General features: G+C 42.6%; 1 protein-coding gene across 1 annotated transcript in view; it reads left to right on the top strand.

The window, feature by feature from the left end:
• GTPBP4 (GTP binding protein 4) overlaps positions 1-17,057 on the top strand; it is an 869,480-nt gene that overhangs the window by 447,701 nt on the left and 404,722 nt on the right. Inside the window, exon 13 of the mRNA XM_044064686.1 lies at positions 10,896-10,996. Within this exon, the coding sequence (XP_043920621.1) occupies positions 10,896-10,996 (101 nt within the window). The remainder of the gene's footprint in view (positions 1-10,895; positions 10,997-17,057) is intronic.

Genomic DNA, 17,057 nt, shown 5'->3' with positions numbered 1-17,057 from the left:
TAAATAATAAATTATCATAATGGTATATTTATAGGAGTTAGTACATCCTCTGTAGTGACCTTACCCACATTCCTTCAACTTGGTTGAAATGTTCACATGTATTGCGTGTGTGTGTGTGTGTGTGTGTGTGTGTGTGTGTGTGTGTGTGTGTGTGTGTGTGTGTGTGTGTGTGTGTATATATATATATATATATATATATATATATATATATGTGTGTGTGTGTGTCTGTTTTTACTTTGACATGCCCAACATCAGATGTGAAGAGGGAAAACAGCACAGTGTGTGACTGAAATAGAAGTGAAGTACTAAGCAGTATGGGAAAGTCTGACTAGCCCTGCAGCCTTTTTGCTTGAGGCCTTAGTCTTATGCTTTACAAATGGATGAATCTGCTGTTACAGATCGTTGTTACATTAAGTGCAAATATTTCATTCATTTTTACAGGCGGGATTTACCCCAGAAAGAATACATGCCAACTCTAAAGTCAGACTATCTCAGAGTAAAACGAATGGTTAGTTTTACTAGAAAACCAAGTCGTTCAATTTAGTCCAAGGAGTGGCATCTCAGCATTGTACATGTCGTTTGAGTGAGTGTGGAAATACATCCCCATATTAGAAGGTACAAGAGGCAGAAACACTGAAAGCCTTTTTATCTTTGTATTTAATTTAAACTTTACTTTTTAAAATTTTAAGGTATATGTCTTCAGATTTGCTATAATACATTTGAAATGACTGCCACATTTTTCTCAATTGAGTCATGCATGCCAAAAGACATCTTTTCTCCCTTTACAAAGCCAAACAAACTTAGTAAACAGTGCAAATGTAGCATCATTTTTTGTAGTCCTGTTAAAAAGTAATTTACTTTACAAATGCTATATTCTCACTAGCACATCACTGTTACATTAAACTAAAGTCTTCACACAGTAAAATACCCAATTATGCTTCTAATACACACAACCAATGTGACTGTGTTTTAATATATTTCACATTAGTGTTTCAAAGTCCGGAAACTCCCCTCACGTCAAACAGTTTTGCACAATGTACAGTATACCATACTCCACTTCTCTTTCTTTATACCTCTATAAATCTTGAAATCTGATTGATCATTTTATTGATCAAGCCTCCATCTTCCTTGTAGATGAAATTGATAATGCATTTTGCACCATCTTGCAATACTGTTGGTCTATAAAACATTTGAAATGTCTTCCTGTACAACAGATATCCCTAGTTGGCATCTGTAACTCTGGTGTCACGTAAAGCATTTGAAAGTCCTTATACAATGGATGTCCCCAGTTTGCATTTGTAACTGTGGTGTCATACAAGCCATCACTTCCACTCCTCAAACACCTTGATGATGACTTTGAACTTATCTTTGACATATTTAGTATCTAATCCATACGCATTTGCATTACCTCTCCAAACTATATATTTCTATTCCACCTTACTTTAGTTTTCTTAAATCTCTTTTTAATGCCCATTTGTTGCAATCAGAGACAAGATAAAAAGAAAAAAGCAGGTGCCCTGTACATGTACACAGCCACTTTACTGAGACAGACTTAAATGCTGTGAAACAAACATATTTCTGCTGATGAAGCTACTTGAAATATTAAATTGGATTGCCTTTTATCAATTCAACATGACACACCTACTCTCCCACAAAGTAACACACACATACTCTCTCACACAGCAACACACTTGCACACAGTCATAGTAACAGAACGACTAATTTAAATTACATACAAACACATATGCACACAGACACACTTTCTCTTGCATACAGAAACGAACGGCTTAACTTACACATAGACTCACACTTACACTTGCCTTGTATTGAATCTGAATGGCCACATGTGCACGCATGATCTTAACCCCTCTCTTCACTGAACTAAATTAAGTTCCGCACATGATGACAGAATTTTTTTTTTTATTATTTTTTTTTTTACTTGTTGAAGCCAGCCTCTTGGCCAACCTGAAGCTATAAAAGTGGGAGGGCGCTTCCCCCTTCCCTTCGCCCTATGGTTTTGTTATTTTGGGATCTTCTCAGCGCCTTCCCCCTTCACTCAGAGACAGGGGACCGAGAAGATCACAAAATAACAAAAGTACATTAAAATAAATAAATACATAAAATTCTGCCCTTTACGAGGCCGGCTGTACGGCGCCCTAGGAGGTCACCTATGCCTAAGGCCGGCTGTGGATGTAAATACTTTATTGTATATAACTGTTTTTCTGAGAACTGTCTGAAATTCACTTGTTAATATAGATATACTGTTGTTGTTTTTCTTTCAGTTTTTCCTGGCTAGGGGTCGCCACAGCGGAACTCCGGTCCGCTAATGATTGGCAGTCGATTTTTATGGTGCCAGCCCGACGCTCAACCTTCAAGGAAGGCACGCCCATTCACGCATGTCTTTCGAACACCACTCAACCGCGGGTTGGACATGCAGACTCCACACAGAAGGCGCTCCAGCCAAGAATCGAACAGGAAAACTTCTTGCTGTGAGGCGACAAAGCTACCGCTGCACCACCGTGGCTTATAGATATACTGTGATGGAGCTTTTCTCATCAGGCCTCCACTGGAAATGGGCTCTGCCAAGTTGGACTTTCCAGTCAACAAAAACAGTGTGTCTGAGATGTACACTGTTGGAAACTCCTGATGTTCTAGCTGGTGTGATTCTCAAACAGTCTGTAAGTATATTGCTGATTGATAAGTATATTTCTTGACATTTTAACCTTTCAGAGTTCTGCATTGTCTTAATTTTGCCTGACTGAATTATTGTTTGCCTGACTGAATTATTTTATATATTTTCTGGCATTGTTTTCTGTTTCTCATCTGTCCTGAAACTGTCCCCCCCACACCTTATTCTTGTGGTGGTGGTATTACAGTTGGTGGTTTTACAGTTGCCTGCCCCTACTGTAAATTTGATCTGGGACACCCCTCCCAGTCTGGTGTTCCCTCTACTTAATACAGAGAGAACATTTGAGAAGGCCAACCCACTTAGGTTCTTAACATCTGCTCCTCCTTCCTCTCTCCTTGCACTTTACTATAAAAAATTGCACTTTATTTTGCTTTTGCCTCTTCTTAAAAGTACTCAATTATATTCATTCTGCTGCATTTATTACTGCTTGGTAGTAGACTGATTAAATTGTAACTGTTATTCTAAGCCTTTTGGTTTAAGCACTTGGGCTTCAGACCACTTTGTTTTACATTAAGAAGGTTTGTGGTCTGCACTGCTGTGGTAGGACAAGTTGCTTACATCCTTCTAAACTGGGAATTGCTGGTTGAAGGCTCAGTGTCTTGTTATTCTAAAAAATGTAGTAGTTCTGGTTTAAGCACTTGGGCTTCAGGCCAGTTATTTTATATTAAGAAGGCTTGTGGCCTGCACTCTTGTGGGGGGAGAGGTTAAATTCTGCCCTTCTGAACTGGGAATTTCTGGTTAAAGGATTATTGTGCCTGCTTATTTGAACTGTTTCTTTCTGAAATTGGTGTGCCTTGTTTGATGTAGCATAGACTAGATTCAGGCATGCTGAATCTAGCTTTGTTTGTATAACTTGAGCACTAATCCAGGCCATCTTTTTTGGAGAAGGTTCTCCTGCACCCTAGTGGCAGAAGTATGCAGTTAGAACTTGTCTGATTGAAGTCTGGTGGACCATGGCTCAGTTTTGAGCTTTTTTGCTGGTTAATTTGGTAATTTGTTTAAATCAGTTTGTTTGTTTTTCTATTGTTATATATATTAAAAAATTGCACTTTATTAATTTGCTTTTACTGTATTTCTGTTTTTTCCTACTTTATTGCATTTATACTGCTGCTTTTGTTACTGCTTGTTAGTAGCCTGATTAAATTGTAACTGTTATTCTAAGCCTTTGGTTGAAGCATTTGGGCGTCAGACTATTTGTATTACATTAAGAAGGTTCGTGGTTTGCACTGTTGTGGCAGGACAGGTAGCTTACATCCTTCTAAATTGGGAATTGCTGGTTGAAGGCTCAGTGTCTTGTTATTCTAAAAGTGTAGTAGTTCTGGTTTAAGCACTTGGGCTTCAGGCCAGTTGTTTTACATTAAGAAGGTTTGTGGCCTGCACTCTTGTGGGAGGAGAGGTTAAAATACTTCCCTTCTGAGCTGGGAATTTCTGGTTAAAGGATTATTGTGCCTGCTTATTTGAGCTGTTTCTTTCTGAAATTGGTGTGCCTTGTTTGCTGTAGCATAGACTAGATTCAGACATGCTGAAGTCTAGCTTAGTTTGTATAACTTGAGCATTAATCCAGGCCATCTTTTTTGGAGAAGGTTCCCCTGCACACTAGTGGTAGAAGGTATGCAGTTAGAACTTGTCTGTTTGAACGACTGCTGGACCCAGGGTTCAGTTTTGAGCTTTTTTACTGGTTAACTGGGTAATTTGTTTAAATCAGTTTGCTCGTTTTCTATTGTTACATAAAAAAATGCACTTTATTTATCTGCTTTTACTGTATTTGCATTTCTTCCTACTTTATTGCATTTATACTGTTGCATTTATTACTGCTTGTTAGTAGCCTGATTAAATTGTAACTGTTATTCTAAGCCTTTGAAGCACTTGGGCTTCAGACCAGTTGTTTTATATTAACAAGGTTTGTGGTCTGCACTGTTGTGGCAGGACAGGTAGCTTACATCCTTTTAAGTTGGGAGTTGCTGATTGAAGGCTTAGTGTCTGTTATTGTAAGAGTGTATTAGTTCTGGTTTAAGCACTTGGGCTTCGGGCCAGTTATTTTACATTAAGAAGGTGCGGTCTGCACTCTTGTGGGAGGAGAGGTTAGATTCTGCCCTTTTGAGCTGGGAGTTTATGGATAAAGGCTTATTGTGCCTGCTTATTTTAACTTTTTCTTTCTGAAATTGGTACGCCTTGTTTGCTGTAGCATAGACTAAATTCAGACCTGCTGAATCTAGCTTTGTTTGTATAACTTGAGCACTAATCCAGACCACCTTTTCTGGAGAAGGTTCCCCTGCACCCTAGTAGCAGGAGTGTGCAGTTAGAACTTGACTGATCGACGACTGCTGGAAAGGGACTCCGTTTGTAGCGTTTTATTGGTTAATTTGTTTAAATCAGTTTGCTCATTTGCTACTGTTATATTAAAATAAATACACTTTATGCATCGCCGCTTAGCTAGGGATTAAACTATTCCTGGAGCCATAAAGTCTGCTCTTCAAATTTTCCCTTAGAACTAGCCATTTTTTTTTTAGTTTTAACACACAAATCTGTTTCTTTGAGCTCAGCACTTGTTCAGAACACATTGTAAGCACTAAATAAGCTACAAATTATTACAGCACTCAACTTTCCTCACTTGTCTAGAGAAAAACAGTTTTTAGCACTTAATAAATAAGCACATATCCAGGTATGTCTAAGGATCAGCTCCCGGTGTTTTCTCCTGTCTACCTGATGAATCTCGGCATCTTGGGGCAATGCAGCAATTGCCTCGTGCACAGACAACCCTCTCCTCCTACCACCCAACACTACAACATGTGAGAGATGCACTTATATAGTCAAACTTGAAGCAAAGCTCTCTTTACCCAAGACTGGACTAAACAGTCAAGAGGAGAAGGTAAACACTTGCACCACACCACACTCATCACATAGTCCCTCAAAAACTACACCACCAAAACACACACATAGCAACACAAAACACGCACCTAAATTCACGGAGGCTCTCAATAAAAATCTACTCAAGCAATAGAAACCTCCAAAGTAGAAACACATGCAACCTCCACCCCCCAACACACAACCCAAATGACACATAGCCCACAAACTCAGTGTGCCAATCAACCATAGCCCATAAGGCATAACAACATACCCAACACTCTAGTCATAGATGACTCTATAGTCAGGCACACTGATGTTCCACTCACCAGGCTAAACAAAGAGAAAGTTACTGTCAGCTGTCTGCCAGGTGCCAGGATCCTCCACATAACGCATGCACTCAGGTTACTCCACAACAAGTACAAATATGACTCTGTCATTTTTCATGTTGATGTGAATGACCTGAGACGTACCTCCCTGGACTACATGAAAAGAGACATGGAGGAGCTCTCCGATCTTGTAGCCCAGGCAGGTATGACCCTAGCCCTGAGTAGCATTCTGCCATCACCCAGGATGATACCACAGTACAAGGACAAAATGACTGACTTCAACAATTGGCTAAGCTTTTGGTGTAATTCTAAGGGGATCCAGTATCTGTCTGCCTGGGATGACATGATCAACAGACCACAATGCTTTGTCAGAGATGGCCTGCACCTGTCGCCCTTGGGATTCCAGATACTGGCTAAGGCTTTTGTCACCCCTATAATGCCTTTTTTAGGCAAGGTTCAAATGACAAATTCACCACCATAACAGGTACAAGCAAGCAAAATCTGGGGGTAATGCTACTCAGTGCTAGAAGTCTAAACCTCAAAATGCATGGACTCGAAGCATTCCTTAAAATGGAGAACATCGACATCTGTGCAGTGACAGAGACCTGGTTCAAGGCTCCAGAGAGCACCCCTGCATTACCAGGCTATAATTCATACCACACCTTTCGGCCACCTAATCTGAACCGAAACACTAAAGTTGGAGGCGTGTCCAAATTCATTAAGGATAGCCATACCTCCAGGCTATTTGCTCAGCATAATGCATGCGAGATTATCCAAGTGCAACTAACTCCGGGCAAGACAGCAATCCAAATTTTAACTTGCAGCAGATCCCCCACCATGTCCCTGGATTCCCACTCCTCATTTCTTGATACACTAGAAAATATTAGGGTACAACCCAACATCCTAATAATGGGTGATTTCAACTACCCCACCATTAACTGGAAAAACTACTCATGTACCAACTCTTTTGCTCGATGTTTTTTGGAATTCATAAATTCCAACGCCTTGGATCAACTTATCTACACCCCCACCAGGGGCAGCAATATCTTAGACTTGGTCATTACCAACATGGGCAGCCGGTGTTCCACACCAGAGGTCAGTTCCTCGTCGGTCAGATCTGACCACAAGCTAATCAGCCTAGACATCCACATCCCGCCCCCACCCCCTATTAGAGAAACCACCGTAAAAAATTTCTCCAAAGCCAACTTCACACTTAAGACAGAAGTGGCAAACTTCATGACACCCCATGCAGACGGACAATAGAGGTACAATTGCTGAATCCTACACAGATGCACTTTATAAGCAGTTACAGGAGTGCATGGATTGTGCTATCCCTAACAGAACCAAGATGCTATCCTCTAAAAAAAAAAAGGATGCCAATCTGGTGGTCCCCTGCCATAAACAAACTCTGCAACAGAAGAAAGAAACTGTTGCAAAAAAGAGGAGTAAAATCCCATGACGGGAAGAAGTCCCTGGTCAGCCTCCGTAAGAAGCTGAGAGCCTTCATAAAATCCTCCAAAGCTAGTTATGAAAACAAAATCGCCACTGATTCTAAAGACAACCACAAAGCATTCTATAGCTATGTCAAGAATCTCAATGGCAACACTCAGATCTGCTCTGAGTTACAGCACAATGGGACTAAATATACAGAACCAACTGATATTGCCAACATCCTGGCAGATAGGTTCAGTGCTGACTTTACCCCCCCCCCCAAAAAAAAAGGCCCATCTCTATACCAAAAGAATGCATAGTTCCTGTAATCACGGCTGCACAGGTAAAAAACATACTCTCCAAAGCCAAGAACACAGCATCCATGGGACCTGACAACATCCCAGGCTGGGTTCTACATGAACTACGGAATTAACTGGCACCCCACCTAAGCACCATGTTCAATCATAGCCTCACCTCAGGCTTTGTGCCCAGTGAATGGCACACAGCGACGGTTATCCCACTCCACAAAAGGGGAGCCATCACGGACCCAGGGAACTAGCACCCCATTAACCTAATGAGCCTGGTCTGCTAGGCCATGGAACATATCATCGTGGAAATTATAAACAAAGACATTGGTAATCTCCAAACTCTGGACCCCACCCAGTTCGGTTTTGTAAAAGGCAGACCGTGTCTCCTAAACCTGATTGACTTCTTTGAAGCAGTCACCAAAGCCGTTGACAAGGGTAAGGTGGTTCACACAGCCTATCTAGATCTCACCAAGGCTTTTGACACCATCCTCCACTCTGGAATTATTGATAAACTCACTAAACTAGGTATAAATCCCTATGTCACAGGATGGGTTGCCAACTGGCTCACTGACAGAACCAAATCCGACTTCAGACCATTGACAAGTGAAGTTCCGCAGGATTCAGTCCTGGGTCCTCTCCTGTTTATCTACTTTTCTGAAGTACAGGCTAACACAGAAGGTCTTTGGCTAACAAAGTTTGCAAATGAGGGCCTCACTGAGACAGATGCCTGGTGTCAAAGCCATTGCCTCAAGCTCAGTGCCAAAATGTGCATTGTCATCCCCTTTGGTAAAAACTGTGTACCCATTAGCTACCTCATAGGTGGTAGTCTACTTAACACTGAAAGTGTGATAAGAGACCTTGGGACACATTTGGACAGTAGTCTCTCCTTTGATAATCACATTGCCACAGTAGTCAGGAAATCCTTCTACGTGGCACACCTCATCACTAAAGGTTTCTCATCCAGGAAAAATGAGGTCATTGTTCCCTTCTACTCGTCACTCATTAGACCCATTATAGAGTACAACGCCCCTTTTGGTATGTACCTCGGAAGACATCTACAACAACTGGAAAGGCTGCAGAAATACCTCACAAAGAGGATTACCGGCCTCAAACAGATGCCCTACGCAGACCATCTCTAGAAACTCCAGCTTTACTCTGTCGCATATCGCCTACTAAGTGGCGATCTCTGCCTAACATACAAAGCTATGTCAAACCCAGAGCTGTTGGACATGCTCCACTTAAAGAAATCCCAAATCCCAATCCCTCTGACACGCTGTAGGGACCTAAACCTTGTCACCACAATAAACAAAACATGCTTGAGGGGGGATAGCTTCCTGTCTCAGAGACTTCTCATACTCTGGAACAAACTACCCGTCTATATCAAACAAAGCTCCTCATTAGCACTTTTCAAGAAGAATCATGATGATTGGATGGGAAATAAGAAATTCACCCCGGGGATCACCTCTCTGGCTCTGCTCGACAGGGGTACAGGAAAATAGTTTTCTTGGGTGGCAAAAGCCAGGGTACCTTTTTGGCTAGGCTTGTTTAGGCCCTAGGGCTGATAGGCTAGTTACCTACCTATGAACCTATGATGCAGGACTAACTTGTGCCTCAGTGAAGGTAAATTTGTCAGTCATGTCAACTTTGCTTTGTTTGGAACTCCATTAACCTTATTACTTTCAGTTAAGCAGTTCTGTAAAGGAGTTTTTACATTTGAGGCCTCCAAGAAAGAAGGTGACTTCCCCACAAGACCTTAATTTTGTTCTAGAGAATTAACTCTGCATTCTTTTCTAACTGCTCTTAGTGCAAAGCTTGAGGTCCAAGTGTGGAATCCAGCATTTTTGCTTGCTGTTACCTTCTGTCAGGAAAATGTTTACTCTTATATTGATGTTAAGTTTTCTTAATGTGCAAAGTGGCTTTCTTGCTGTGATACAGAGGCAGGGTGAGTTTACATCATAAATGGAACACGGAATTCCTCTTAAGGTCCTTTGCTGAAGCACCAGGGGATTATCAAAGTTTTTAACCAGTAGAGCCTTATTTTGTCATTTTTTAGCTTTAGTTTTTTTTTTTTAATAAGCTTGCATACCAGGTACTTGTTCATTTCTATAGTAGTCTCAAAACTGTCATTGAACTTGTCTGATCAAGTGCCAGTGATTTTTCTTAAACCTCAAAATAAAAGACAATGTTATACTTTTTGGTGTTTGTCGATAACAATGAATATTATTTGTGAATATGGAGAGATTTTTTGATTCAGTTGCTGCTAAAAAAAAAAAAAAGCCAGTTTCTAAACAGATCATTTCTAAATTTCTGGCTCAGTGCAGTCTGTTATAAAGATCATTGTAAAACCCAACAGGGACCTGTCAGGCCTCATTCTACCTGAGACAAAACGACCATTGCTTTTCTGACAGGTGTGTACTTGCGATGTCTTGAAAGCAGCCACTTTTTCTCCTCAGTTCATACTTTATGTAAACATTACAGACTGGACATTCAAGGGTTAGTGTCATCTTTGCCATCCTGTAGGATCTTCTGCAGCCCACCCCTGGACACCAGCCAGCACTAACCAAGTTACTGCAGGCTTGAGAAACATTCCTGTGGTGATGCTTACTGCAGCAGTGATCCCATGAAGAGCACAGTACATCTCCACAAAGAATTAAACATAATAGTAGATGCTCGAGTATTCTCACTGTTTCAGTACGTTTTCCCTCCCTCCTTCCCCTGCTTCGAGTGGCCATCCAAGGGCTGAGGTGTGTATCAGTTCACCTTCCCCTATTTATTCCCATTATGATAGGAGCTTTGGCCTTTTCCTTTACTGAGAGCGCCACTGTTCTGTATTTTTTTCTGGTTGAATGCAGAGAGGATGTCCTGGAGATTTTCCTATCATAGGCTTATGCCAGCTTTTTACCAGGAATTTGCCCATGTTTGTGGGAGAGTGGGGTGAACCTGTTTGAGGGAGAAGGGTACAGAACTCTTTCATAGTCTGGTCACATGTCAGGCCTGCTATAGAGATCCATATGGTTCTGATTACTCCAACAGTAGTCCTGTCTGAGCATTTACTTTTATTCCATGTTCCTCACATTTACACTATCGTACTATTCTTAAAATTGTGCATATTTTGAGTCTAAACCAGTAACATACTTTCTCTAACTTTCAGAAGAAGTTGTTTTACCATATTGTAGAATGTTCATGCATTTTGGTTACATGTTTCATTAAGCAGTAAAACTGGTAGCTAGCTTGTTCCTGTAAGAATGTTAGGTAGCCATTGATTACATTAGTGTTTAATTTTTTCTTTTACAGAGTACTGGGATCTTATGAACTCAGAAGAAAAATATGACATTCTTCCAGAAGTATGGCAGGGTCATAATATAGCAGACTATATTGACCCAGATATCATGAAGGTGAGTAATAAATAAAATATGACATTGTTTACAAATATTGACCGTTTTCATTCTCTGAAATATAATAGTAATTAATTGCTGATATTAGGAACTGAAGTGTGCTGTACAGTACAAATAATACCACAGAATGAAAACAGAACCGTTACAACAACTTGAAGTAGTTAAAATATACAAGGTTATTAGTTGTGAAATAAAAATAATGGGTTCTCCATATATATTCCTATATGATGAACTCCCTTCTTTTCAGGAGAGACCTGTTGGACTAGCCTGCCTGTGGTGCCCTGTCTTTCCTATCAGAAGTTCCTTAACAAGTGTCTAGGCAACAAGGAAACAGAGCCTTTGATCACCCCCCTCCACACGTGCATGTACACAGACACACACACACACTCTCTTTGCAGTCTGGAAATAACCCAGTTTTCTGCTGCTGCTTCTCCCAAGAAGCTGGAGGCCTTTTACAGGCTCCCAAGGTGAGGGAAGTGATAGTTTGATTCAGCATTCTAGGCTGGATTATTCTTGAGGGTTTTGATCCAGCACAGAGCCCAGAAAGCACAGCATCTTGCTACCTTCGCAGTTGACAAGGAGTCTGAAGCTGTGGAAAGTTTGGACAAGAAGGTGTCCTACTATGCCATATTAAGGCTTATCTCTTGATTGTCTGTCACATTTATCCATGTTATATTCTTCCCTAGTGATCAGGAATTGGAAAAGCTTTCTGCCCACCAAGTATTTGCTCATTATGGAGGAGCTCAGGATTGTTTCTGCAACTCCCCATTGGACTGCCATGTGGATTACTGATGCTATAACCAAGGCAGCAAGTTTAGGAATATGCCTCTCTATCTTACACTGACTGAGTCCCTCCTATTGCAAGGAAGAAGTGATGCAGTCTGTTCGGTTTTCATGGCCGGGATAGAGATCCTCTTCATCCATCCATTCCTCCCAGGAGCTGGTCATTGATCTCCAGAAAAAGAAACATCCCTTTATTACTATAGTAGGCTTTTATTACCACTGCAGTCTTGGCATTACCTGTCTTCTTTACCAGCACCATTGGATGTTATCATCTCTCACAGATCAAGGAGGACCCTCGAGTGTCAAATGGTGGAGGGGAGGTAGGTGGGTCTCACTGTAATCATGGATGGCAAAATTGTGTTGTTTTTAGATCTCCCATCATAAGCATCTGCTCTCAGGGTATAAGCCACATCTGTAGACTTAAAATTTTCATCCTCAGAGAGAGCATTTTCTATGGGAAGAGTCTGTCGTAGCTCTCAGTAAAGGAGATGTGGTGGGTTAATAAGTGTCTTCGTGAAAATGACTAATGCTGTTAGCTTACCTGGTTGTGATGATGATATGTTTTGGGGCTTTTGCTTTGGTACCTTATAGCATAGATTAGTAAGTGATCACTTGGGCTGTCTTGCAAAGTTCGTGGGGAGGATTTTTTTTGGACAGGATGTTCGGATCCAATCAAGGTGATTGCCTGACTATGACTTTGTTATATCTCATTGTGCATTATGGTATGTAGCTGCAGAAGGCATGCTTACCCAATAAATATAGAAACTTCAAAGAGGAACTGTTTGAGTTAAGAGAGGAAGGATGTATTTCAAGTTTGTATATGCAACAAGGAAGGGCATTCTCACAGATCATCCAATGCAGTGAAAATATATTGGTTAATTGACTGACTATTGACATTTCTGGTACAGAAGATCTGATGTAAAGCCTGCCTACTAGAGCATAGCACTGATGTCCTTCAAGAATGCAACTGCAGTCCTGACATATGGGTTGTCCTGCCTCAGGCAGCCCTTCGGTCGGCCGGATTCCAAAGTCTGGGTCCGGTGTCGGCTGATGTCGCCTCCTCCTCGACGTCAGAGCGGCTGGGGTATAAAGGCATCCGCTGACGCCATCTTCTTCAGTCTTTCTTGCCGCGCGGTGCCCGAAGCAGAAGCAGTTCACAAGTGCCGGTCGGTCAGCTCCTGTGTTTTCAGTTACCGAAGTCATCTAAAAGCTAAGTACCCCGTTGAGAACATTTTTCTTGCCTCAGCCGATGTCAGAAAAAATTGAAAAAGTTAATAATTGTTTGTCTTGTGGTAAACAAATACCTCATAAGGACTTCCATTCTTACTGCCTCCCTTGCCTGGGCCCAGACCACGACGTCTCGGCCTGTGCTGCCTGTGCTTGCTTTAATAAGCGCACACTCAGGCGCCGGGCAGAATTTGCCGAAGACTTTTTTGGCGAATCTTACGCTTATATCATGCCGTCGGAACAACCGACAGCACAAACTACCAAAAAACACAAGGACCGGGACCGACATCCTTGGCCCGCGTCGTCCACCGATACCACGCCTAAGCCCTCCACGAGTGCATCGGTCCCTTCGGAAGCGATAATTCAACTGCTCCAGGCCGACGACACCGCTTTAACGTGTTCTGTGGTCCTGGAGATTTCACCGGTGCCGGTTGTTGATTTTCCCCCAGAAACCGAAGCTCTAGATCTACCCGACACCATTCCTGTGGACAAAGTTACCCCTGCACGTGGGGCAGCTAGGCCTCCGGTATCCATGTCCATCAAGACCTTTGCACGTGCTAAGGCTGCCAGCCAGGCCAAGGCCCATCCTAAATCTACTTCTCAGGGCCCTTCTTCTGATAGACAGATCATGACTCTAGCTGCAGATCTAATCTCTCTTATCAGGGGTTCTCAGCCGTACCCAGACAGAGGTTCTCAGCCGCCTGCAGATAAAAGGCCTAGAACTGAGCAGGCAGACACCCTCTCTTCAGATGAAGCCTCTGGGGATTCAGCGCACTCAGATACCCAAGAAGAATCCTTCCAGGCCTATGAGGACTCTGATGCTGAGGAATCAATTCCCTCTGCCTCTCCTCCAGAGGATATTTCTTTCGGTGAAGTTCTCCACTCCATGAGAGAACATTTTCAGTGGCAGGGTCAGGCATTTTCTGATTCCAGGAAAAGGCTACGTACCTTCCTTAAGTTACCCCAGCACAGACCTTTAGCTATCCCTCCAGTGTTGGATGTCCTGGATGATGTATACTCAGACTCCAGTGCTTCCCCTGATTCTCTCCCTCCTGCTCCTGTCAAGCCAGACAGATATTACAGGGTCCCTGAAACTCATAAGCATCTCTTTAAGGCCCACTCTGTGGATCTAGAAACTATTTCACAGGGCCCCAAAGAAGTGGCTACTTCCTCGGCCAAAAACCCTCTGCCCGCTGACAGGGAAGCTAGGTCCCTGGAGAGATGGGGCAAAAAAGTTTATACCTCTTCCACCCTTGCCATGAGGTCACTTAACTGCCTTTTTCATATGTTTCAGTACCAGGATTACTTAATGGATGATTTGCAGAAAAAGTTAGCCTCTCCTGAGCCTATAGATAGAAAGGCATTGCAGGATTTGGTTCATAATACTCAACAGGTTAGCAATCATTTTCTTCAGTGTGGTTATGATGCATTGGAAGCTTCATGTAGGGCAGCTATGACAGGGGCCGTTAAACGTAGACATGCTTGGTTGAAAGAACAGCCACTGCCAGACCATGTTAAAGTAAAGCTCCTGGATGCACCTCTGGAAAAACAGAAGCTTTTTGGTGCTAATGCACAGGATGTGTTGAAGTCTATTGAGGAAAAGGCAAAATCAGTACAGACAGTCAAGGATTTCCTCCAGGTTCAGCCACCCAGATTCAGCAGGAATTGGCCTTCAAAGAATTGGTCCTTTCCAGACTCTGACAAGTTTCAAAGGGGAAAAAAACAGGCGTGCTCGAGGTAGAGGGCAATACCGAGGCTCCTACAGGGGCCGCCAATGGCAACCACCAAATCACAGAAGTGGCGCAGGTAGTCCAGCTGCACCACAAGGACAATCACAATGACTTGACTTTCACTCCGCCTACCAAGGCTCAAAGAGAAGCACCTCTAGGTGGAAAATTATCCTTATTCTCAAAGAACTGGTGCATTTTAACCAAGGACAAATGGATTCTGGACATAATAGACAAAGGTAACAGGTTCCACTTCTATACCTTACCAACGGGACAAGGCATGCCAAACCTGCCACAAAATCAAAGGGCAGAGGCACTCTTAGAAGTTTCAAAGCTGTTACAAATAAAAGCAATAGAAAAGGTTCCTTCTCAGGAACAAGGCCAGGGATTCTATTCAAGACTGTTCCTTGTTCCAAGAAAAGAAAAGCAATGGAGGCCTATACTGAACTTGTCCATTCTAAACACTTTTCTCATTGTGCCAAAATTCAAAATGCTGACGTTGCAGCAACTCCTTCCCATGCTGGGCAAGGGGTCTTGGCTGGTTACTCTGGACATCAAGGAGGCATACCTGCATGTCCCAATCAGACACAGTTGCAGAAGATACCTCAGATTTCTTGCAGGAACAGAGCATTATTAATTCTCAGCATTGCCGTTTGGCTTATCTACTGCGCCCAGAGTATTCACGAAATGCCTGGCATCAGTAGTTGCACATTGCAGGCTCCAGGGGATTCAAATATACCCTTACCTGGACGACTGCCTCATACAGGCAGACAGCAAACAAACCTTGATAAAAAACTTGGATTATGTCATTCAGTTGCTACAGGCTCTGGGATACACAGTCAACATTCAAAAATCAAGACTATTGACATCCCAAAAGATTATTTTTCTAGGAGCAAAACTGGACACACAATCACAAATGGCTTTCCTCACAGAGGAGAAACAAGAGCATTTACCAGATTACTTCAAAAGCCTAGCAAAGCTTACCCAGCTGACCGCAAGCAAGACCCTGCAGGCCCTGGGGTTCATGGCATCTTGCATTCTTCTGATCCCTCTGGCAAGACTACACATGAGAAAGCTACAATGGTACCTAAAAAGCTTGTGGTCTCAACACAGCCACAACCTAGAAGACGTAATACCACTCATTCCATGCCTGCAAAGGGAATTTTTGTGGTGGGCTCAAGCAAGTCATTTAAACGAAGGCATGCCTTTCAACAAAGCTCAAGCAAGTCAAACCATTACAACAGATGCCTCAGACCATGGATGGGGGGCACACATGGAGGGCAGATGCATTCAAGGACAATGGACTCCCATGGAAATGCATCTGCACATAAATCAAAAAGAGATGTTGGCAGTGATACATGCAATAGAAGCCTTTGGAAAATCTCTTCAACAAGGTCATCTGCTAATAAGGACAGACAACACCACTGTCATGTGGTATATAAACAAACAAGGGGGCACTCACTCGTATCCCCTCTGCAGATTAACAATGACTCTTTGGGAAAAGTCCCTGAAACTGAACATCCACTTGCAATCCCAGTTTGTTCCGGGCAAGGACAATGTTCTGGTGGACAGGTTGAGCAGAAATTTCTTGGATCCACACTAATGGATGCTGCATCCACACATTTTCTCACAAATAACAACTGCATGGGGAAGACCGGACATAGATCTCTTTGCTTCTCATCTCAATCATCACCTGGACAGGTTCTGCTCAAGGACACACCATCCTCTAGCCTGGAGAACGGATGCTCTTTCCTTCAGCTGGAATACCCTAACAATTTATGCATTTCCTCCTCTACCATTACTGACCAAGGTGTTACTGAAGATCAGAGCAGAACAACCAAAAGGAATCTTGATAGCTCCAGACTGGCCAAGGCAGCACTGGTATCCTTTGCTACTGAGCATAACTCACACCAAACCGTGGCCCTTGCCTCAATGGCCTCTGCTCCTAACTCAGCACAATTACAGGACTGTTCATCAAAACCTGCAAACATTGCAGCTGACAGCTTGGAGGGTTCCATGACTTTGACCCATGTCTCCCTCTCCGAAAAAGTTCAGGAAATCTTGCTGGAAGCACGCAGACCTTCCACCAGAAAAACCTATTCGGCCAAGTGGAAGAGATTCATCATCTGGAATGCCAACAAGGGCCAGGATGCATCAGTGATGAGCATACCTCAGATATTAGAATACTTGGCAGAAATGTTTCATAGTGGCCTCTCATATTCTTCCATTAAAATTCACGCTTCAGCAATCTCAGCAAATTACAACTGTGACCCACCTGTGTTTTCGCATCCCTTGCTAAGACAGTTTCTAAGAGGGATAAAGAA

The sequence above is a fragment of the Protopterus annectens genome, chromosome 3.part0, assembly GCF_019279795.1.
Source record: "Protopterus annectens isolate FY-2018-M chromosome 3.part0, PAN1.0, whole genome shotgun sequence".
Lineage (NCBI taxonomy): Eukaryota > Metazoa > Chordata > Ceratodontiformes > Protopteridae > Protopterus > Protopterus annectens.
The sequence above is the reverse complement of the archived record's forward strand: the minus strand, read 5'-3'. Positions and strand labels throughout refer to the sequence as shown.